This window comes from Sardina pilchardus, chromosome 17, assembly GCF_963854185.1.
Source record: "Sardina pilchardus chromosome 17, fSarPil1.1, whole genome shotgun sequence".
Classification (NCBI taxonomy): Eukaryota; Metazoa; Chordata; class Actinopteri; order Clupeiformes; family Clupeidae; genus Sardina; species Sardina pilchardus.
The window spans coordinates 5880137-5903308 of NC_085010.1; the positions used below are offsets into that span (position 1 = coordinate 5880137).

Consider the following 23172-nt stretch of genomic DNA (forward strand, 5'->3'; position numbering starts at 1 on the left):
GCTTATAGGCTACAACAAAACACCCCTTGTCAGCCTCCAGCATTCCCCTTTCCGCGGGTGTCTCTCCAATGCTTCGCTGCCTTACTCGGTGCACGTCTGAAAGTTGATGAGGAGTGAGGGTAGGCTATTGTATAGCTTACTTGTCATTGTTGATGTGTTGAACGTGCTTCTCACAACGTGTGTTAGTAGCCTCCTTATTTATGAAAGGTAATCCAGACAGACACTCTTTTCCCAAGAGCTACAACTACATCACATAGTTTTAAACTAATGTGATTTGTTCTGCAGCTAAGTAGGCTATAGGGTGATATGAATGTATCTCTATTAGCCTAATTGGCTGAGTGATTTCATTTAGAGGCATTTGGCCACGTTCTTATTATCAAAATGTTTGTTGTCTTTTGTAATCCAGTCAATCAAGTATTTTGGAAAAACATAACTAATGACATGCTATTGTAACTTTTCTCATGCCATTTAAAGTAGCTAGCAAAAAAAATCTGCACTATGGAAAATAAAATGAGATTGAGAACTATGTTGCATTTTGGGGCCTATTACTGCATCGTATCGAATCGTATCGAATCGCACTGAATCGTGCAGTATTAAACCGCATCTATTAAACCGCGTCTTTAAATCGTATCGTAGCTTTATGAATCGAATTGAATCGTCTTAAAAGGGAGAGATTCACACCCCTACTCACAACCACATTCCAAATGACAAGGCTCACAATGGCATTAACTTATCTACTTACAGCCATGTTATCAATATATTTATTTGTTACGGCTTCATATTCGCTAATGTACTCAAATATGCAAATTATTCCATTAACTATGCGTGATATAAAAATGTCCAAAGCAGAAATAGATTCTACATGAAAAGTACTACTCAATTGAGAAAAGTTTTGAAGTGACCTCAGATCGTTCTGGGTTTTGCCCTGTCTATACTGTACTGTATATGGTACCCCGCAGAAAACATTTTCAGACTCATCCGCATGTACAGCGGCATTTGTATTGATACCTGGGGGGCATTTATCTGTGATATTTTCTATATTTTTATGCCTCTCCCAGGACCCAGTATGGGCATGGGTCTGGTTCTTTTATTATGCCATGAACTGTATAACATGCAGCTCAAATAAGAGACGCTATAGAGTGGCTGGTGGAGTTGGATGATTTAGTGAGAGGATTTATGTCAACAGAGTCTTTGAGAGAGGATGGGCTGGAGGATTATGATGACATCACCACTGATGAGAATGCCTCTAAAATGACCAAGGGTGAGTTTATGTATCAGCGTGTTATGAGTTATCATGCCATACCATATTCACAGATTAAATACACACATGAGAAATTAACTATGTTTGTCCCAGCCTTTGTTAACCCTCTGGAGTCTAAATCCCCCCCTCAATCTTTGCTAGTTTTTGTCCTAGAAACATATAAGTGACACCATTAGAAACCTTAAATCAATTAGTTTCCAAATGTGTATGTTTAAAGAGAATGTGCCTATGGCACTTTGTAAAAACAATAAAATAAAATCCTAGGATTTCAGTCCTCTCATCTGCAGCAGGCCCATTCAAAAAGCCCATTCAACCTGCATTTGCATTTGAAAGGGACACTCACTAAGTGAGCCAACATTGTTGTTTTCAAAGTTCAAACTTCAAAAGTCTTAGCTTTATATATATACAAAACTCACTAAATACCATTCTCTTCCTGGTCTGAAATATTGATTTGTAGGCGAAACCCTATAGGAGCCTGATACAAAATGCTCATTTAAAAGAAAAGTGGTCAGACGGATTTAGAGGCTTTTGCATCTGAACCCTTCATATATATAGTGTATGTTTTACCTTTGACCTTTAACCTTTGAAAGTAGCTTTTTAAATAGTTATAAATAGAATTATAATAAAAAGTAATTTCATTACATCCACTTCACTCTCATATAATTATTGTGGAGGACCTCTAGAATATAACCATATGTGCCACTTTTGCATAGGTGTTTTGAGTTAGATGAAAAACTTCATCTAAAAAATCTCAAGATATAGCAGACTGCCTCAAAGTGCCTGAAAAGGCCCTGGACCTCCAAGTGTTAATGAGCATGGCTTTTTTGAATTTCCCCTTGGGGATCAATAAAGTGTCTATCTATCTATCTATCTATCTATGATGTTGGATGTTAAAACAGTGGAGGAGAAGAAGCATGCCAATGAAAAAGAACAGGACTATTATGATGACATCACAAATGAAGATGACCTTCAAATGATATCAGCTATTGCAGGGATGATGACAGCAGACCAAGCTCAAGAGTATGATGATGTCATCACTGGTGAGTAGTCCACTGTCCTGTTAAATGTGGTTTTGTTATTGTTGTTGGTTTTCTGTGGCCTAACTTGGTTACATGTAATCTGGCTATCACCAAAGTAAGCTCAATCTTTCTACTGCACTGCACTGCACTGCACTGCACTGGGCTTTGAGCTTGTGACTGGAAGGTTGCAAATGTACCATGGGCGCAGTGATATCACGCAGCACCTGAAAATAGTCCCCATAGGCAACAAACAGTAGTAGCAAAGGTAGTAGTGCGTGATATCACAGTAGGTTTAAACTTTTCTTAATTATTATGCCTGATGAGAGTGTAGTCCATGCCAAATCAGCCTAGAAAACATGTTTTAAAGACATGTTTTAAATGGAGGTATCAAATCACCATTATGATTATATAATCACAATTATTATTATGCTCTATTGTTAGACATGCACTTTCACTTCATAGCAGTCAATGTTTAAAGTGCTAACATTGCTCACACAAAGTTTGTGAAAACATGCTCATCAGAGGCCTGCTTTACTAAGATATAACAACATAGTTCATTGCTTTTGCATGGCTGCGTGAGAAATGCCTCTGGAAACAACAGCAATTATATGGGGGTTTCCCTCATGCAAGCATCATACTCTGGTAGGCAAATGGGGAAAAAAATGTATATGCTTTTTAATGAAATTTCATTTGAATGCCTGAATGTAAGGATTCAGGAAACACCATGCCAACTTTTGTCTATATGGTAAACGGCCGAGGGTAAATCACTGCCCTGGACACAATTCTCTTCTGACATGCATGTTATATTCAAATTTGACTAAACAATACCCAATACCCAGTGTATTGTACAGTCTCTGCTGTTTTTATGGGAGTTGAAAGAATCCATGTTGTTCTAAATGTCGTTAAATAATTAAATAGCCTTCCAACAGTTTCAATGAACGCTCATCATACCACCACTTAATTGTATGGCTCTTTGTTTAATCACATCGAATTAGCAAGCATTTCTCCTGATTACAGAAATGTTTATTTTCTTTCTCTGTCCGTCCGCGGTTGCTTGATCAATTGCGCAGTAAAATGACGATTTTTACATCATTGAAAGCAGGAAGTCCAGCATTGAAAACCGTACAGTATCTCTCCCGTCTCAAGGCAAACTGAGGGAATGATGCACGGCCATTCAAAAACATGACTGGTTTTCTAAAGATACAAAGCTTAATGCTAATCGGTGAAGTGTACTTTTAAGACTGTTTTTAGTGGCAGGCTGGATGTTACCGTTGAATTGCATTATCTCGGCACCAGTTTAGCACCAGGTGAACGCCGACCTTTATCACCCCGGCTAAGTTGGAAACGAAGTCCTATGTCCAAAATTCCAAACTATTCCTTTAAATGTTTCCTTGTTTTTAACTTCCTTAACTCCTTTCATCTTCCTTCTTTTTTTCTTACTCTCTTTCTTTAACTTGGATCACCAAATTCCTGTGTACTCTGCATATTTGACCAATAAAGCAATCCTGTATCCTGTATTGAACAAAGTATCGCCATGCGTGTTGTGTTCTTTGAAGCCTTCAATGGCTACGAAGGAGGAATGATCAGTTTTTATAAATACCCGGCAAATACCTAAGTGCACATTGCCTGAATATTCCTCAACAGCCTAACCATTTTTGCTTTGTGTTGTCTTTACCACCTGTAGTTACCATGGAGATGAATCTTTGAGTGGTGGTCCACAATGGTGATATACGAAAAGTCACACTTCCTGGCAAACCAGCCACTGATTCATCAGTTGGAGAAGAGCTTGCAGCTTGAATACAAGTTCAGCCTGCAGTATGGAGATCCAGACTTTAGCAATGCTCTGTGTAACCTTAAAGAGGACATGGAATGGACGAATCAAGTATTGTACTGTGTTCTCTTATGTTAAAATAGTATATATATTCAACTTTGATTTATAAAAAAGAAACTCAATTGCAATTTTACAAGTCCAATTAAAACCGTTTTAAATCTGTTTTTTTAGTGGCTATTTCATGATGGCTCTCTTTGGTTATATGCACAACCTCTCTGAATTCATCAAACCAAGACAAAAATGGTTTCCATTCTATATTACCTATAATGACATCAGAGCCTTGCCTGAGAGGTCAACATTGAAGTTTTTTTTTGTTTGAATACAAAAACAAATTTTGTGTGGTTTGAGCCTTTTGTCCACACAAGCTCCTGAGACGTAACAATCTGAAAAACACTGTCGTAGGCCTATTCTTTTACTATATGGGCTTTGCATTTTCATGTGGACAGAGGAATCCGAAAACATCTGAAAATGGTGATGTACTGTACATGTCCATGTTCCCATGTTCTTGAATGGACATTGTCAGTCTGATGTTTCTCACTCACTTGGACTGACCTTCGGATACTGAAATATAAGCTCTACCAACCTTGGTGTCTTTTTTAGTATCTTCAGAGCAGTGCATTTTACAATACATGAATGGTTATGTGATCCACTTGTCAGTAACTGCACAATTCGTCATTCAAAATAACACCCAAGACTCAAATTGCATTCTTTCTTCATTGTACTGTATTATGTTGAGGGGTAAGCCTCATGAACCTATTTCTTTACCATAAAAACAAGTCTGCTTTTGTCTTCAGAAACTGTGGTACAGGAGTGGCATGCAGTAGGTTGAAAAATGGTGGGTTCAGTTCCCGGCTTCTGCCGATTGTGCCCTTGAGAATGGCCCTTGTAATATATTTGTCATTTGTAAATCACTGTGTATAAAAACTTCTGCTACATGAATAGCCTACATGTAAATCACTGTGCCTAGGAAACACCTGTAATGGAACAGGAAGTGAATCAGCTCCTTTAGCAGCTCCTTCACATAATCAATGTGAGCTCATGATCACAGAGAATGTTGAAAACACACTGTATGCTCTTTGACCACAATTTAATTTCTGTTAGGAGGATTACTTCAGATGGCATTGTTTGTTCCCATGACAACTACATCACTCTCTGGTTCTAAGGTGACCGAAGTCAAATCAGCATTACTCCCTCGTGGTTATGGCGCCCCCTTCCTGTGCACCTTGGTACATGACAAACATACAGGACCAAATGTTCTACTGCACTCCGTTCTATTCCATTATCTCCCTCAACAATGGAATTCTCTTCTCTGATTGGCTGATGGGGTGGCCATTAACTTCGTTTATTATATGGCTCTCTAGAATGTTGAGGGAGCTCCCATTCACTTTGAATGGGCCTCTCAACGTTCTACCGGTCCGTTATATCTGCATATTGACCGCTCCGAAGGTATAATGACCGCTGCCAATGGCAACGGGTTCACTCCGCTAGTTGTTGCGGAAGCCACGAAACGGTAGCCAAGTCATTGCCTGCTAAAGACACATTGAGATAAGTTGATTTTCTCGTTTTGGCAAGTAGCCATATAATAAGCGCGATAATGTATAGAACGCCGGTCATTATCTGAAAATAATTCCCTTCAGTACGAAGCAAAACCCCTCCGCTGCGCGTCGGGGTTCTGTCCGTCCTGTCGGGAATTATTTTCCGATAATGACCGGCGTTCTATACATTATCCCTTACATAACCTGCTACCTCTGAAGTAGTTCCCGTATCACACTTGAATATTAATTCGCCAAACTCGTTGCTAAGTTTAAATGAACTGTCACGTTGCATCCAAGCTGAAATACAGACGTGCAGAACCATAGTAACATTGTAGCATATGACGGAGGTGGATTGTAGCTAGTTGGATGCCATGTAGGCTATAAAAGTAGCGATCTTTCAAAGTTAAAGTTAATCAGAATCCTGGGAAATGCCCCCTTGACAACGGCAGAGATAGAACTAACGACTGGCTTTTGGCCGTAGCAACTAGCCATTTAGAACTAACGACTGGCTTTTGGCCATAGCAACTATCCATTTAGAACTAGTAACGGCAGTTTTGTCCTGCAAGTAGAAAGTTGATATGTGGCGGAAAGTAGTCCCACAGTCAAGACAGTTTTAGCGATGTTAACGGACGCAACGGTGGAATAAAACGATGTTCTAAATATACAGGTTATGAATGCAAACGGGAGATAAGCGGGATAACGGCCTTCGAGGTCGACCGGTTCAATAATGACTGGATGCAGCCTGCGGGACATCCACATCCACATCCATGTTCGACGTCACACTTACGTCATAGAGCGTCAGTGTTCTATAGAGCGTCAGTGTTCTTTAGATTCTATTCCTGCGGGACATCCACATCCACATCCATGTTCGACGTCACACTTACGTCATAGAGCGTCAGTGTTCTATAGAGCGTCAGTGTTCTTTAGATTCTATTCATAGATATTGACGTTGTCGCTACCTGAATCGCCGTAGAGAATTACTTTTACATTATGTAGCAGACAATATAGCAAATAATTTAGCAAATTAATGTAATAAATAATCAATTCTGACTGCTAAATACACCATTTCAATGCAGTTTCAATGACTAGTCTACTTTGCCTATTATGGCGTGAGTAAAGTTAATTTCAAGTAAGTTCTGTTTATGTAGGCTAGTTGTATAGGAAATGATGCCTATACCGCAGTATCTGTCAGCACCGTTTTCATAGTTATTAGCAGAGCTGCCAACTCGATTTTGCCTGTTTACACACGCACTCACGCCATACATCCAGCCCATCTGATCTTGGGCTGAGACTCGTTCGTTCCGTTTAAAACTCCCCAACTGTAGCGCTAAGAAACGCAATCTGGTCAGAGACTAGGTATGTTTTGTCACAAATCATAGGCCTATCGTTAATTAAGAACTCACTCTCTTAAGCTTAACATCTTGAAAGAAATCAGTTTGTGTGGATGAACTTGATTCCCTAGCCTACATGTTAACTTTAGACTAACTTGTTGCACTTTTGTTGCACTGTTTTGTTTGCTGGAACGTGTGGATAAATAACTTCTGGAGAGAGCTAAATCGTAGTGCTCACTAAAATCATAATAAGGAACATTGCAAGACACTCATCTCTTCTGCTATCTGATCCCTGAAAGTTTTCTTCGACTTGTTACTGTTTTGAACATGTAATTTATCTAATGACACAGAAAGCAAAATTAATTGCATCCACATATCCTTGTCATGCAACTTTTATTTCACTCGCGTAAAACCGTGATATAGAAAGGCACCTCACGTATTTCTTAAAGCGACAGGCACTCAATTACACACTCGATAATGCACACTCAATTACACCTAGGCCTACACACCATTTAAACATAGGCCTATGAGTAAGTGTAATAGTCTTGAAATCAGTACACAAATGACTAAACATTTTTAGCTACTAATAATGATGCAGATTGTAAAATACTCAACATTATCAACAAAATATGTACAGTTATGAATTCCAAAATATATGATATAGAAACATGACTTTCATTTTCTGTGTGTGCGGAGGGTCGAGCAGAATCTTGGATGGCCTCTGGTGTGAATGATCACACGATATTCAATATTAGGTTACTGATGATTAAATCACCAAATACACTGTAATTGTTTTTTAAAAAGCATCGAAATCACAATTCTTGACTTATCGCTAATCACATTTAGCATCATTTTGAAAACAGGATAAGGTACAGTACTGTATATCATGACCCCTTACATTGACCGTAGTGACCATATTAGGTCTATTTCTCCAAGAGGTTAGCCCATAATACTCCACCCCATAACCACCGGCACCCCCCACCCCCGTTCTGAGGCTCACTCCTTTTTTACTACATATCTGTTTGTGATTTTCACATACAAATTAACCTTTCTGACAAAATAATAGACACAAATCAGAACATTTCCTTTTAACTTCAGTTTTAACTTCATTTATTTGCCTTGTAGAATTCAGCAGGATTAAAAGTGCAAATAAAACAATACAAATGGGAAATTATACACATTCTCTCTCTGTCTGTATGTGTGTGTGTGTGTGTGTGTATGAGAGCGCGAGAGAGAGAGAGAGAGAGAGAGAGAGAGACAGAATGTGATTGTGTATTGTCAAAAACAATAAAATATCAATATTATATGTGCAACATTTTACGTGTGGAGACAAGACACACTGAAGGCATGATGCTACCATAGGTTTGCAGAGAACTGTGTACAATATGCACACTGAAGGAGATGATGTATGCTTTTACGATTTGTATATATTTATTAAACCTTTTCTTGGAAGAACATTGTTCAAACACTCATTTCAAAACCAAAGTGTAACCTTAACCTTTTCAACTATGTCACCGCTAAGCTGCGTTGAACACAATGGCACCTAAGCAAAGGAACCTAAGCAATGGAATGTCAAGGAGATGAGTTCCACGTAAGCAGCGCTTTGCGAATCTACAGTTATGACAACAACCGCCATGACATCACAACCCCTACAAACACACACATACAGAAAACCATTTAAACATGCTCACACAGAGCGTAACCTTAATATCAACTATGTCACCATTTTATAGAAGATATCCTCACTCTCAAAAATTAAATAAAATTACATAAAATAAATAATTTACATGTAATACATTCATGCCTTTATCAGTTGATGTTGCTCCCTTGACAAACAATTGGCATGCATCCATAGAGAGACTGTGTGTGTGTGTGTGTTTGTGTGTGTGTTTGTGTGTGTGAGAGAGAGAGAGAGATAGGTTTAAGTCACACCAGAGATCAGGATCTCCGTCATCATCCTCTTGTTCACTGGGGAAGCACACAGTGTGGGTGGGGTGAGAGTGTGTAGGGTGGGAGTGGTGAGGTTAGGTAGGGTGGGTGTGGTAAGGGTAGGTAGGGTGGGCAGGGTGGGTGGGGGTGAGGGTAGGTAGGGTGGGTGGGGTAAGGGTAGGTAGGGTGGGCAGGGTGGGTGGGGGTGAGGGTAGGTAGGGTGGGTGGGGTAAGGGTAGGTAGGGTGGGCAGGGTGGGTGGGGGTGAGGGTAGGTAGGGTGGGTGGGGTAAGGGTAGGTAGGGTGGGCAGGGTGGGTGGGGGTGAGGGTAGGTAGGGTGGGTGGGGTAAGGGTAGGTAGGGTGGGCAGGGTGGGTGGGGGTGAGGGTAGGTAGGGTAGGTAGGGTGGGCAGGGTGGGTGGGGGTGAGGGTAATGAGGGTGGGAGTAGGTGCAATGGAGACAGCTGGCTGTGGTACTGTGAAATAATCAGAACATGCAATAAATATGTTATATCCATTACAAATCATCAATCATATTATAATCAATGTGTGTAATGCGTTACAGAGAAATGTGTTACGTAAGGGATAATGTATAGAACACCGGTCATTATCGGAAAATAATTCCTGACAGGATGAACAGAACCCTGACGCGCAGCGGAGGGGTTTTGCTTCGTCCTTCAAAGTGAATGGGACCTCCCTCAACATTCTAGAGAGCCGTATAATAAAGTAACATAACAACTCTTTTGGGTAAAAAGTTGTATAACGTATAACGTAATACTTCTGTCTTGTCCTACTAAGCAAATTGATGGCCTGAGAGGAATCTCAAATCAAGTCAAATGCTGTTGTCTTTCAGCCCAAAACAATAGCTAAATTAAAATCATTTTTAACATTTTGAAGTAGATCTTGAGAAAGTCATGATACTGTACATGCTTTTATTACTTCTAGATTAGACTATTGCAATGCAATAGAATCCAGTATAAAGTGGCATTGACTGTTTTTAAATTACTACATGGGCAGGCTCCAGGTTATGTGTCAAACATGCTTAGCTCTTACACTCCTCCATCACGACCACCGTCAGCATCTATGCACTGCGCCTCTGGAACAGTCTACCACAACACTTTAAATCAGCATTATCTATGACTGGTTTTAAATCTCTTCTAAAAACCCAGGCTTGCTTTTAACAGCCATCAAGTTCCTGTGTAACAAATGGATTTTTGATGCCACATGTCTATATGTTTATTCTCTGTTGTTTTGGTTGTTGTCTGGAGGTGTCAACTGTTGTTGATGTTTGAATTATCTTTTAACTAGTGCAGTGCCCGTACAAACAATGTTTTCCAAGAAACGTATTGCCAAATGACGTTGATGTAGGTAGATCATATTAGATTGTGATGATGTAGAATCAAGCCTGTGCAGTTAGTAGAGCTTTTTACTGTCTTTGCAAAGTAAATGCTAATGGCAATATTAGACATATTACATACCCGTGCGTTTTTGCTGTTGTTTGGAAAGTGCTATGAACTCGGAAGTGATGTTTGAATGAATGTAATGCCCATAGCCGATAGCAAGTGACGTGCTACTGGCATCATCACTGCTATTGATACAATTTGCACTAGCTTTGCACAAATTTCGGAGGAGCCGGAGTATAAGGCTATAAAAGAATTCCTTATGTTTTTTGTGTTCACCTATATGCCTATAAGATGTATCGAGGCTATGTTATTTGATATTGTTTCATAGGCCTTTAGTGGTGAAGCAACATAACAGGTAATGCAAAAAGTTAATAATGTACTAAAGCATACTTACAATTCCATTTTATCTGCATTCAGCTGCTGATCAAGGTATAGCAGCTGTGCCTTGAATCCTCCCTTACTCTTCTTGGCCACAAGCAGCAGGGGATAAAAGCCGACTGCTTTTAGTTTGTGCAACTGTAACTAAACAAGAACAAAATCATTAGATAATCAGATTTGGGAGGACAGAATACATGAATACAGAATACACTTAGTACACCCTAGCGCAATTGTTTTGTGCTTTCATGATGCTCTCAAGTACTGATGGTTCTGTCAGGACCGTCAAAAATACACAAGAGAAGAGAAGTATCTTCAGAACCAATTATATCACTCCAGTACATTTCTGTTAAGGCTGTCTTTAATCGTTACTTTCAATAAACTAGGCCTATATTGAAAGTATGTCCCCTGTCTGTCTGTGAGAGGCATGCAAGAGTTGGAAACCCTACAAATGCAATTTCAAATTGTACTCTAATACTTAAGTATTTTTAAAAGCAAGTACTTTCACTTAAGTACAATTTTGAACATGCAACTTCTTGTATCGGAGTAACGTTTGACCAGTAATATCTGTACTTTGACTTAAGTACTGAAATTGAGTACTTCGCCCATCTCTAATCACCATACTAAGCTCAATCTTTTAAGATTGAACATTATTCTGGGGGAGTCATTGTGTGTACAGTGTGCATAAATTACATGACACTGTATTATTGTGTAAGGGAGAAGAAAACAGAGTCCAGACTATTAGTGTTCATACTTGGAAAAAGACCTTAATTAGGCTAACTGAAGGCAGCAATTTCTACAAGCCTCATAGAAACTTGTGGTAGCCTAATAAAGATAATAATTAATTTACTTATTAGGCTACTTCATTCATGCTAGCACAGTATAACATTGCAGAGTGCTAGCAATCAAGTAGCTCATGGTTCACCAATGCAAGGTTTCAGAATAAAGTAAACATTACTAGTTAATATAACTTCTGACACAACTTTTTCCCCCTAAAACAATCTTCTGCTGTTGACTTCTTTAGCACTTTTCTGATTTAGGCAAACCAAGTGTCTAATGTTTAGAGCAAAGGACTTTAATGATTTAGCCTAGCTGCCCATTCTAACCAAATCTAGTGCAGTATTAGCTTGCTAAATTGACTTAAACTAGCTCAGAAAATAATTTGCAACGTGGTTGTCAAGTTTTCAACAAGCCCTGATCAGTTGCAAAAACATAGCCTATGTGGATCGTATGATATTTCAACAAAAATACATATGTAATTCAAATATGTAAAACAAATTACTAGCAGAACACCTACCTCTCTCCCGGTACTATCGTCAACTTGTGGTGGCAAATCATGACGACACGATGTTTCACATCGCTGGCTGAAATAATGCAAGAGGCTCGTTCTCGGCTGTGATATTTTGTAGAGAAAATCCTTGTGGAAAACAAATTATGACATAGTGTAATAATGGGTTGCAACCATAGACCTCAAAGAAACCAGGAGACCGGTTTGCAACTTCACAGCTCGCGCTGAGAAAGTTTCGCGCATGCGCAGAAAAAGTGTGACGTCGCACATGGATGTGGATGTGGATGTCCCCGCCCCGTCCCGCAGGCTGCATCCAGAGCCCTCTCGACCGGTTCGATGGAAATAATGGCACGGCGGAGGTAACTCCGTCTCCGTGCTTCGCACGTCGCCGGAGTTCTAGACCTCCACCTAGCCATTATTTCCATCGAACCGGTCACCTCGTCGGCCGTTATCCCTTACGTATAGTGTGTTGGTGACATCATATTTAGGGATGAATCATCTCAACAGCTTTTCCTGACCCTGTTCAGACCATTTCAACACTTCACGCTCAAACATGACTTAATGATGGATGACTCACACTCAGTGATGAATTACAATGATGGATTACATAATTTGCAGATATCACCCTGAAGAATAGATGGCCTTGTGAGTCAACTCTGGTAAAGGTTTCCGCTTGATCCGCTTGATAAAAGAGGCAAAAACGGCTGTTTTTAAAATCCTGCTGTAGTCTTTACATAATCAACAGCAGGAATGTCATGGTTTAGGTTTTTACATTTAAATTGATTCATTTTACAGACACTTTTATCCAAAGTAGGAAGAAGGACATTCAAGCTACAGTGCAGGGCAGACGTTAGCGAGGAATTACTGAATCTGTCAATATTATAGTATTATAATGTATTGAGCAGATAAGACACTTATTCTCATAAATTGAGATCTCGCAAGAGCACAATATCACACGGCTGCCATGATACTTTGATACTTTTGCCCCTTGCATTGGGGGGAACAAATCACATCAGTGTATCTGATAGGCGAGCTAAACAGATGACACCATTGGAAGTCAGTAAACATTGGTCGTAGTGTTATGCAATTGCGTCGAAATCCGGAGTCAGTCAGAGTAAACATTGGTCGTACAGTAGTGTTATCCAGTTGCATGCAGTGAGATTTTCAAATGCCTGCTTGGTGCCGCCCCTCGAGTTGGGCCATTACATTATTCGTGGCCAGACCCTTAACCTTTCTAGACTACCAGGGTCTGGATTGTCCAGGCTACCACTTTGGGGGGGCTGATGTAAAATCAGGGCTGAGGGTGATTCTGCCCCTGTAACCATGGGTGATAAATCAGCATAGTCACTTTCATCACATTCTAACATAGCCTTGAAATCTAGACGCCCTAGCGGAGCAGTCTAGCAACTTTCCGTTTGACTTGGGAGCAGGGCAGAAACCACCGAACCAATCACATCGTGTATAGAGTCGGTTTGCGGGCATAACATAATGACGACTTATATGCAACCAGAAGTTGCGACTGTTAAGCATCCTGCTACTTGAGAACAAGAAGATGATTCGTTTAGCGCTATCCTATTGCGTGGAGAGGGAATTTTCAAGACAACTGTTTATCCCACCCCTCTGATTGAACCCTGCACTGAGTTCCCAGGTCAGGCTAATTCTAACATTCTGTCACCTGGAGATTTGGTCAGTACTTAATAAGATCCATCACAGAAAGGCTAAACTGAAAGGAAATGGCATTTTTATTTGCACAAAACAAGTGAATTTTTAGTCTGAAATGTAATACATGTGCATATTTCATGTCAGTCATTAGATGGCAGTAGTCTGTCAACTATAATGCAGTGCATCAGAGAGAGAAAGTGGGTGTGACAGGGATGCTCCATTATGCCAAAAATCAAGCCTAGACATCTAGACGCCCCTAGCAAAAATCATTAAATCGATCAAAATAAATCATCACTTAATCAATTGAGTTCACTTTTATTGATTGATGATTACTCAGTGGTGTTAGAACCATTGTCCATTTTGAAAACCTTTTTATTTTAACATTTAGAAATGTAATTGTAAATGTAATCCAACAGAAAAAATAGCTGTACCCTAAAACGACTCAAGACAAAATGAGAGCTTTGTTATGAAACTGATAGTAAAAGAATCATTAATCATCATTTAATGAATCGATTAATTGCACAGCCCTAGTGTATAGTAGGCTATGTATCTTGAAGCATTTGAATGGTGATGCATGACACTGTCACTGGAAATTACTGTATGACCATGCCAGAACATTTCCAAAGAAATATTTTTTTTATTTGGTTATGGTTATTTGGCACGAGAGTGGGTCCTTGTGCTGGAGGGATTTCCCATCGTGGCCAATGAACAATCAGCCTATTTAATATGACACGTTCTATTCTAGTCTTTCAATATGATCAAGAATGTTGTGCATTTCATGTTGCATTTCTCTCTCTCTTTCCACACACACAAACACACGAGTACTCTCTCTCTCTCTCTCTCTCTCGATTTCGCGTGCGCGCGCGCATGCACACACACACACACACACACACACACACACACACACACACACACGCACACATTATGTTGACCTGTTGACGTTGACGCTGGAGTGTTAACGAATCAAGGAATTTAGACAAAATGATGTTCTGCATGTCAGCTGCGTGATTTAGTGATTACTGCAATGACAAAGTGAACCAGTGCATGCGGAAGTGACAGTTTCTCTTTGCGAAATTGTGGAACTAGGCCTAAACAATTACGCGTCTGAGGAGACGCAAGTGGCCGTGCTGTCGAGACATGGGCATCACGCTCAAACAGGCATCACGCTCAGACAGATGTAGCCTAAGTTTAGCACAACATGGAAATTACTTTTCTGGCAGTTCTTCTATCTGTTTGCAGGTACGCTATATGTAAAGACTCGAACGTATTTAATGAGGATGTCTTTGATTTCGCTGTAGGGGTCGATAAACTGTTCGTCCTTACGGATACTCAGCTTCATCAGGTGACGGTTGACCTTAAACCGGAGACGCGGAAAGAGATATCAAATGCAACAGCTTCAAACAAAGTGAGGACTTTGGTTCCTTTCATCAGTAATGGCTCAGTGATAACATGTGGATCATACGACATCGGATACTGTGAAGTGCTAGACATCAATGACATCTCTAAAACAAAACACAGGGAATCCATCGCCATTGGAGCATACCCAAACATAGCGGCGATTGTTGGCCACAGAGATGATAAATACGTACTGGTTGGCAGAAATGAAAAGACAAAATGGGGCAGCGATGCCTTGGTTACTCTGCGGAATACAAAAGACGGACAATATGGCGGTATTTTCTCTAAAAAAAGTCCAGGTTTTGTCGAAGCATGCATTCACAATATTCCCGAAATCGAGGTCGAGTTTGTTGATGGTTTCCAGATTGCTGCATCCCCGCAGGTATACCTACTTTTGAACGAAAAGAATGTAAGCCTATCGGAGTCTAAAGTGAAACTTTTAAGCTTGGTCATGGAAAACACCAAATCGAAGACGTTTACCACTCTCCAAGGTGCGATCCTGCAGTGCTGTGTGGGTGACAAACCTTGGAAACTTCTGTCCTCGGCTGTTGTTCCAGGAGGGTCTCCCATCCTTTGGGCAGGTGTCTTTCAGAACGAGACGAACCCCAGAGAAACCGTGGTGGCAATATTCGATATCAGCCGATCGCACACAGCGCCTGTTTCAGGATTCTGTATCAACAAAGGCGACTCATGTGATTCAAAAGATGTAGTACAGGTCAGAGGAAAATTAATATTGGTCAGTCTAGTCGTCAATGTCCTTAATCTTGTTGTAAAAGTGAAATGTCTGTTGACCTACGATGACTTGCATGTAATATGCATGTTTCTCTATATAGTCTATTGATAAAGTTCTCAGGCCAGCTGCTGTGGTCTTCAGATACAGTTCCATCACATCTGTCGCTGCCTTGAAGAGCAACTCTTGGACTGTTCTTTTCTTTGGCACTGGAACGGGACTGCTGATCAAGGTACTGTAAGCCATTGTTTCACAAGTAGTAGACATTATAACACTTAACAGGAGCTTCCCGTGTCTTGACAGTTCATCCCATCTGTTCATTGGTATAATGTGGAGATCACTGTTTTTGTAGCTCTAATGAAGCCTTTCCCCTATGATTCCACAGATTTAGTTTGACTGGACAAATGGCCTCCATCATTTCATTATTTGTATTCCAGGTTGCTCTGGATGAGTCCTTCAAACCTGACTGCCCTACTGTGCTGTACAGTTTAGATGAGGATCGGAAGTTTTTACCCAAAATGCTCTTTGCTCCAGTGAATCCCACAGACGTGTACGTGGCTGAGGGAAACCAGGTGGGTCATCCAAGTCAAATGAAGTCAGTTTATTTGTATAGTGGATTTAAAGGAACACTTCACCGTTTTTTTCATATTAAACTATTTTATTTGCTTACTTAAGACGAGTTGATACCTCTCACGTTTCAATGCGTGTACTCACTGGCTCTGGCGCGTGGCGCAACTTTGATAACACTTAGCTAGCCCAATGCATTCATTAACACCTCCTTGTTTTCCCTACAGTTACAATACAGTTACACGAGTAGTCACACGACCAAGTATGGTGAGACAAAATAAAACGTGGTGCATTTCTAAGCAGGTAAAAGGCATAGCTATATTGTGTGGCGGAATAATATTGGGAGCACTTTGACTCTGCGCAGCCGCAGTAATATATCAATCCAAAGTGAAACGGAAAGTGCAAGAGTGAGGATATTACTGCGCCACACAATATAGTTATCCCTCTTACCTGCTTAGAAATGCACCACGTTTTATTTTATCTCACCATACTTGGTCGTGTGACTACTCATGTAACTGTATTTTAATAGGGAAATCATGGAGGTGTTTGGTCGCTTCTAACTTCATCTCTGTTTGGATCCTAATGAATGCATTGGGCTAGCTAAGTGCATTTTAATGGCATGAGTAACCACTGTGTGTGTGTGTGTGTGTGTGTGTGTGTGTGTGTGTGTGTGTGTGTGTGTGTGTGTGTGTGTGTGTGTGTGTAGATGATAAAGGTACCTGTGGCCAGGTGTGGTGTGTATCAAACTCTGATGGACTGCTGGTCGGCCCTGGACCCCTTCTGTGGCTGGTGTGTGTCTCAGAGCAGGTGAGAACACTTGGAGCTGCACCACTGTGGTCTTGCATTAATGACCTGAACGTTAGGGGCACTTGCACACTTGAATTCACTCTCACATATCACACATCTGTCATTAGAATATCATTGTACTTTAACTTGTGTTTTTGTCACCACTGGACCCCACACACACGCATGCACACATGCACGCACGCACGCACGCACGCACACACACACACACATTTGCTTGTTGTTCACCCCTTTATACTGCTTATATCAGACCTCTTGTCACTTCCTGCCCTCTTCACACTCATTGGTTGGCAGTACACAGTCTCTGGTGGTTAGTACCAGGAGTTAAATTGGGATCTGTTATGTGGGGGGGCTCTCCCTTAGGGGGTCCAGGGGTATGCCCCTCCGGGGGAATATATATATATACTGTATATATATATATATATATATATATGTATATACTGTATATATCTGGTTAGCATAATGTCTCTCCTCACATTTGGCCTTCAGTACTCTGTTCTGTCCCTCCAGATGCACGTTTCAGCATGCCTGTTCCAGCTCTGACTGGGTCTCGGTTCCTGGGACGTCCCAGCTGAGGGACATTATTTCTGTCCACATGGTCAGCACTGGGCAGGTACACAGGTTTACATGTTGATGTTATTCGTGTTGTTGTTGTTTTTGTTCATTTCCTATCAGATCCTGGAGTGAATCTGTGGTTCTCTCCCCTGCTAGGACATCACAGTGACGGCTGCACCCAACCTGAACGGAGGCATCCGTTTCTCATGTGCTTTAGAGAAGTGTGACAGTCCAGGCCCCTCCAACTGTTCCTGTAGCTTCTCTATTGAGAGCTTCCCTGCTGAAGGTGTGTGAATGGACACATGTCTGCTTATTACTGCTCCAGTACACCACAGTGGACAGCTGGAGTGTGTCTGACCCAGAGAGCCTCTGTGTGTGTTCATGTGTGCAGGACTCAGCCTAAGAGTTACGATCACAGTCCAGACGGAGACGCTCACTAAGGACGTGCTTTTGAAAAAGTGCTCCAGCATCACAGGAACACCAACTTCTGCTTTGTAAGAAAACTGTGTTCTTGATCTTCTTACATTTATTTATTGTTTAACACACTTATGAAGAGATGAATCACATTCCACTGTGTAACATAATGAACACTGACTCGCAAGTGTTCAACACTGAAAAGACGATATTTGAAAAAAGTGATATTTTGTATTAAGTATTAATCTTGTTTGTGTGATAATAGATGTGTGTGTGTGTCTGCGTGTGTGTGTGTGTCTGCGTGTGTGTGTGTGCGTGTGTGTGTGTGTGTGTGTGTGTGTGTGTGTGTGTGTGTGTGTGTGTGTGTGTTCCACAGGTGTATGGAGTGCTTCTCTGCAGGGTGTTTGTGGTCTCTCTCAGGTGATGCTTGTACCTGGAGGACAGTATCCACAAAGGCTTATGAAACCTCACAGGTGAGACAATCAATAACAACAACAACAAATATTTCTCACAGCATCCTACTCTGGCATGTTACAAAATAAATAATGTCATGCTAGTAGCGAGTAGTGAGAATGGCTAAGCAGCTACAAAATTAGAGCTTTGGAGATGTTGACACTTTTCCGGCTCAAACTGTTTTTTCATGCTTGTGGATTTGGGTCGTGCTTTCGTTATTTCTTTTTTTCGTCGCTTCTTGCCACCATCGAAATGAATGACGGAATGCTTAACCTATTATGACCTCACCCATGCTAGCCTGCAGAATGTAGAATGCTTTCTGGCAGCTGTAGAATTCTCTAGAACTTTTTTTTCTTTTTTTTCTTTAATATATATTTTTGGGCTTTCATGCCTGTAATGATAGAGACAGTGAAGAGTGACAGGAAGTGAATGGGAGAGAGAATAGGGTTGGGATCCGGGACCACAGGGCGGGAATCGAATCTGGGATGCCGGCATTCGGTGCAGGTGCCCCCGCCAGTTGCGCCACAGCTGGTTTTTAAGAGAACTAGTCAAGTCATGTCACATTTATTTAAATAGCACACTAAGACCCAATTCACACCAAAGATCCGCGACGAGACAAAACCACCGCAGAAGTTGCAGCGGTGTGAATAAAATGTTGCTTGTCGTTGCAAGCTGTCGTAAAGCATTCAACATGTCTAGTCACAGTTGCAAGTTTTTAGAACATTGTAGCTCGTCTCGTCATGAATCTTTGGTTTGTACCCCACTTAAGGCCCAATTCACACCAAAGATCCACGACGAAACAAAACCATTGCAGGAGTTGCAGCGGTGTGAATTAAATGTTGCACGTTGTTGCAAGTTGTCACAAGCCATCACAAAGCATTTAGTAGCAGAAAGGTTTTAGAATGTTGTAACTCATGCCATCGCGATCTGTGGTCTAAACCTTAAACGCAATGGAATTGACCGAAGGTGCTCACAGAAATAAAATAAATACAGTAATAAAAACTAAAATATAAGATATGGTTAACAAAACTGTTACTACTATAGGCCTAGAGCAAAATATACTGTGGCATTTAATATACTGCTGAAAAGAAATAGAAATACGATAAATAAACAAACAATGGGAGAATTAATGGACATTGAAGGCCAAAGAAAATAGATGGGTCTTTACATTTGATTTACTGGTGGCACAGGACTTAATTTCGAGAGTCGAGGGGCAGCAACAGAAAAAGGCTTATCACCTTTTGTTTTTAGGATAGTCTAGAGGTGATATCTGACTCATTTTAATAGCTTCATCTTCTCTCTCTCTCTCTCTCTCTCTCTAGGATATATGTAAAAACATCATACTGGGGCAAAACTACACAGTAAGTTATACAAACTGTTTGCAGCTTCCTTTTTTAAATTCAGATCAGTGAAGCAGGAAAAGGAAGGAGGAGGTGGAAGAAGATGTGGCTCAACTCAGTTGAGGGATGTGGTTGCTTAAGGGTGCTGTATTAATAACCTGCCCGTAAAGAGCTTACCACTGAGAAATGTCCCTCGCCTATTTTGGCTCTTAGCTCTTTGTACGTTTTCACATCCTGCTGTTACACAGTGTGATAATTCCATTTTTTTTGTAAATATTCGATACTGGGTACCCATTTAGCACTACACTAGCTGTTTGTCTAAAAGTGACGAAAAGGATCATGGTCCTATCAGCAAAAACAATGACATTATGTAGTGCAATTATCAGGCCTCCAGGTACACATTGGCAGAGACGTCATCATTTATGTAGCATCAAATAAAAATAAAATCAAACTACCGGTATATGCTGTGTTATAGACATATAGACAGAAACCCGAGATCATTTCATGAATAGATTAATATTGAAATAAGATATATTAGAAAGTCACTATGACAAGTAATAGATAAATGAACGGTACCATACCAGTTTTTTCACTGTTTTTGTCTTTGAATCTTTCAGTTCATTTACTGCATAATGATGTGGTATTGATATGGATATTTACAATAATCAGAGAGATGTGTTTACACGCTTAACAGACAGGCTAGAAGGCACATTTACTGAAGTGTTCCATTCACATAGCGTATGCTGCTACAGTTAGCTTTGTCGATAAACAATGGAACTGGCTACACCAGACGGGATTGTGGCGTATACAATCGAAAAATTAGACCGGTCTTCTAAAACTATTGTTACGCTCCGCAATAAGGCTTCAATTAGGCTTGTGGTGTAGCCCAGCTGTGAGAGTGAGAGTGACCTCTAAAAAGTGCAGGTTATTTTTACCAGACCTGTATTTCCCCCACACGTGCACAGTCTCCATATACTGTACTGTAGCTCTTTCTGTATGTGCTTCTAAATAGAGAGAAAAACACAGACAACAGTACAGACAAGAACAACCACACCATTATTTAAAGTGTGAGAGGATTTCCCTTACAGTCACACTAATACTCTATTTATTTTCACCAGCAGAAATGCAAAGATAAAAGGAGAGAGATAAGCACACTAGCAAAAGAAAGGAGTTGAAAATATTATGTGTTCATTTATAACGTGTGGATTCAGATATTGCTGGAGGTATTTTGTTATGTGAATTAAGGATTCCTTGGTCTCCTTCAAGATGCTCATTGTTTCTTATACATTTGAATTGTACATACAGTACAGTATATGTTTGGTTTTGTTGTTGACTGCATCAATCTGTTTTGCTCTCAGTTCATATTGTTTACATAGGCCTACTGTGTATCTCTATCTCTTTTTGTATCTCTTCACTCTCTCTGTCCATCTCTCTCTCTATCTCTGTCCCCCTCTGTCTCTCTGTCCCTTTCTCACTCTGTCTTTTTTGTTTCTTCTGTTCTTCTGCTCATAATCTCAGAAGCCAGAGATTCTATCCATGACACCTGATGAGGTTTCCATCCATGGCCGAAACCGTGCAGTTATTAAAGGAAGAAACCTGGAATCAGTCACAAAGGTCCGTTTCCAAGGAAACATGGACTGCAATCCAAAAGAGTAGGTGCCTTTCTTTGCCATGGGAAAACGTCTGAACTGAGTGTGTAAATATGTGTTCTAATTTTCTGTTTTGTCACATGACCAGGTCCCCAGTGTTGTCCCGTTCTAGAAACTCCACTTCCCATGAGTCTCTGGCATTCCATATTCCGACCAGAGCCGTGAAAGACACTGTAGGAGTGTGCTTGCTGACGGCTGATGGCCAGTGTCATGGCAACGTCAAACTGACCTACGACTCCCCTCCAATCTGCAATCGTCTGGAACCAAAGACTACATGGGTCAGGTACAGTCTATCCTGAAAACCAAATACCACAAAGGGCAGGTACAGTCTCATGCATCTATCCCGAAAAGCATCTCCAGAGTACAACGCAAACAGACATGACATATGATATGGATAGCTATTCAGCTCCGAAGGCTACGCACCATCCTATAGTGTAATAGAGAACCAACCTGTGTATGTGTAACCTGCATTGTGTTGCACCTACGCGGTTCAGCACTGCACAGGTCCGGACTCGAACCCACGAACAGTCGAGCGTGCTAACAACTGAGCTAAAACCTCACCCAGTTAGCACGCACACGTTGTATCAACGCTGCCATTGGTTGACAGCGTTGAAGGTTGAATGGCAATGTTGAAACAATGTTACAACAACGGCAGCCCTCAAGTAATTGTATATAGAATATAGATATAGCATGACATTTACAGTCATGTTCTGCGACAATGCCAACGGCTATTGCAATGTTGATTTCGATATTAGATAAGAGGATTTACAACATTGAAACAGCTGTTACAACAACGTCATCCGACAACTGGTCGTTTGCAACTGTAGCAGCGATTGGCAATATTGCAACAATTTGGGTTTTATTAAGTGGTAATTGACTACATGACGCAATATGCACACACTCATGATAGGCCTGTGTAGCCTCGCTATATTAATGTAATCAGCATGGCACAGCCGCCAGAATTCCAACAGCTGACAGTGACTCCTGTAACTTACTCATTACAAAATATCTCGTAGAGTATTCTGTTCAGCAAAGTTATTCACAATAGAATTGAAATCAAGCTTCCTAGCAAATGATCTGCTAGGTTTCATGCCAGCACTACTCTTAAGGTGTCAGGGAAGTGAGCTTTACTAATGTTCCACAGGCACAGCTAGCTGGCATCCGTTACTGTACATATGCTGTATGTGCAAATCTATTTCTTACTCTGAAATCAGGGTTTGTGTCTTCCTGTTTTCCTGCAGCACTCTATCTGTTTCTCTGTCTGTCAGTCTGTCTACATATCTGTCTTTCTGTCTGCCTCCCAGTCTCTGTCTGTGTTCTGTTTCACACCTCAGTGCCACCATCTTCTCTCCCTCAAGTAAAACTAAAGTGGCAGACATTGCACCCCATGTTTCACATTTCACAACTTTGCTAGCAGCACAACCGTTTCACTTCTCTGTCTGTCGTTCTGCCTGTGTTGCTCTGGGTTTGGGTTAGGCTGTCTCTGTCATAGACTTTGCTTCTGGTTTTGGGATTGCGCATGGTGTCTGTGTAACTCTGGGTTTGGGATTGCGCATGTCATGCTGTCTGTGTAGCTCTGATTTGGGTGAGGCTGTCTGTGTCACAGACTTTGCTTCTCGTTTTGGTCATTTTT

At 40.9% G+C, this 23172-nt stretch overlaps 2 protein-coding genes across 2 annotated transcripts in view; both read left to right on the plus strand.

The window, feature by feature from the left end:
* LOC134061787 (plexin-D1-like) overlaps positions 1–4313 on the plus strand; it is a 56967-nt gene extending 52654 nt beyond the window's left edge. The window contains exons 13-15 of the mRNA XM_062517581.1: positions 1187–1261; positions 2161–2301; positions 3965–4313. Of these exons, the coding sequence (XP_062373565.1) occupies positions 1187–1261; positions 2161–2301; positions 3965–3987 (239 nt within the window). The 3' untranslated portion in view covers positions 3988–4313. The remainder of the gene's footprint in view (positions 1–1186; positions 1262–2160; positions 2302–3964) is intronic.
* A 10473-nt stretch (positions 4314–14786) lies between these two features.
* The window catches only part of plxnc1 (plexin C1), a 36145-nt gene continuing 27759 nt past the window's right edge, over positions 14787–23172 (plus strand). Inside the window, exons 1-11 of the mRNA XM_062517580.1 lie at positions 14787–15742; positions 15861–15989; positions 16195–16329; positions 17031–17131; positions 17639–17741; positions 17840–17969; positions 18075–18177; positions 18474–18570; positions 19873–19911; positions 21409–21542; positions 21628–21822. Coding sequence (XP_062373564.1) covers positions 14831–15742; positions 15861–15989; positions 16195–16329; positions 17031–17131; positions 17639–17741; positions 17840–17969; positions 18075–18177; positions 18474–18570; positions 19873–19911; positions 21409–21542; positions 21628–21822 — 2078 coding nt within the window. The 5' untranslated portion in view covers positions 14787–14830. The remainder of the gene's footprint in view (positions 15743–15860; positions 15990–16194; positions 16330–17030; positions 17132–17638; positions 17742–17839; positions 17970–18074; positions 18178–18473; positions 18571–19872; positions 19912–21408; positions 21543–21627; positions 21823–23172) is intronic.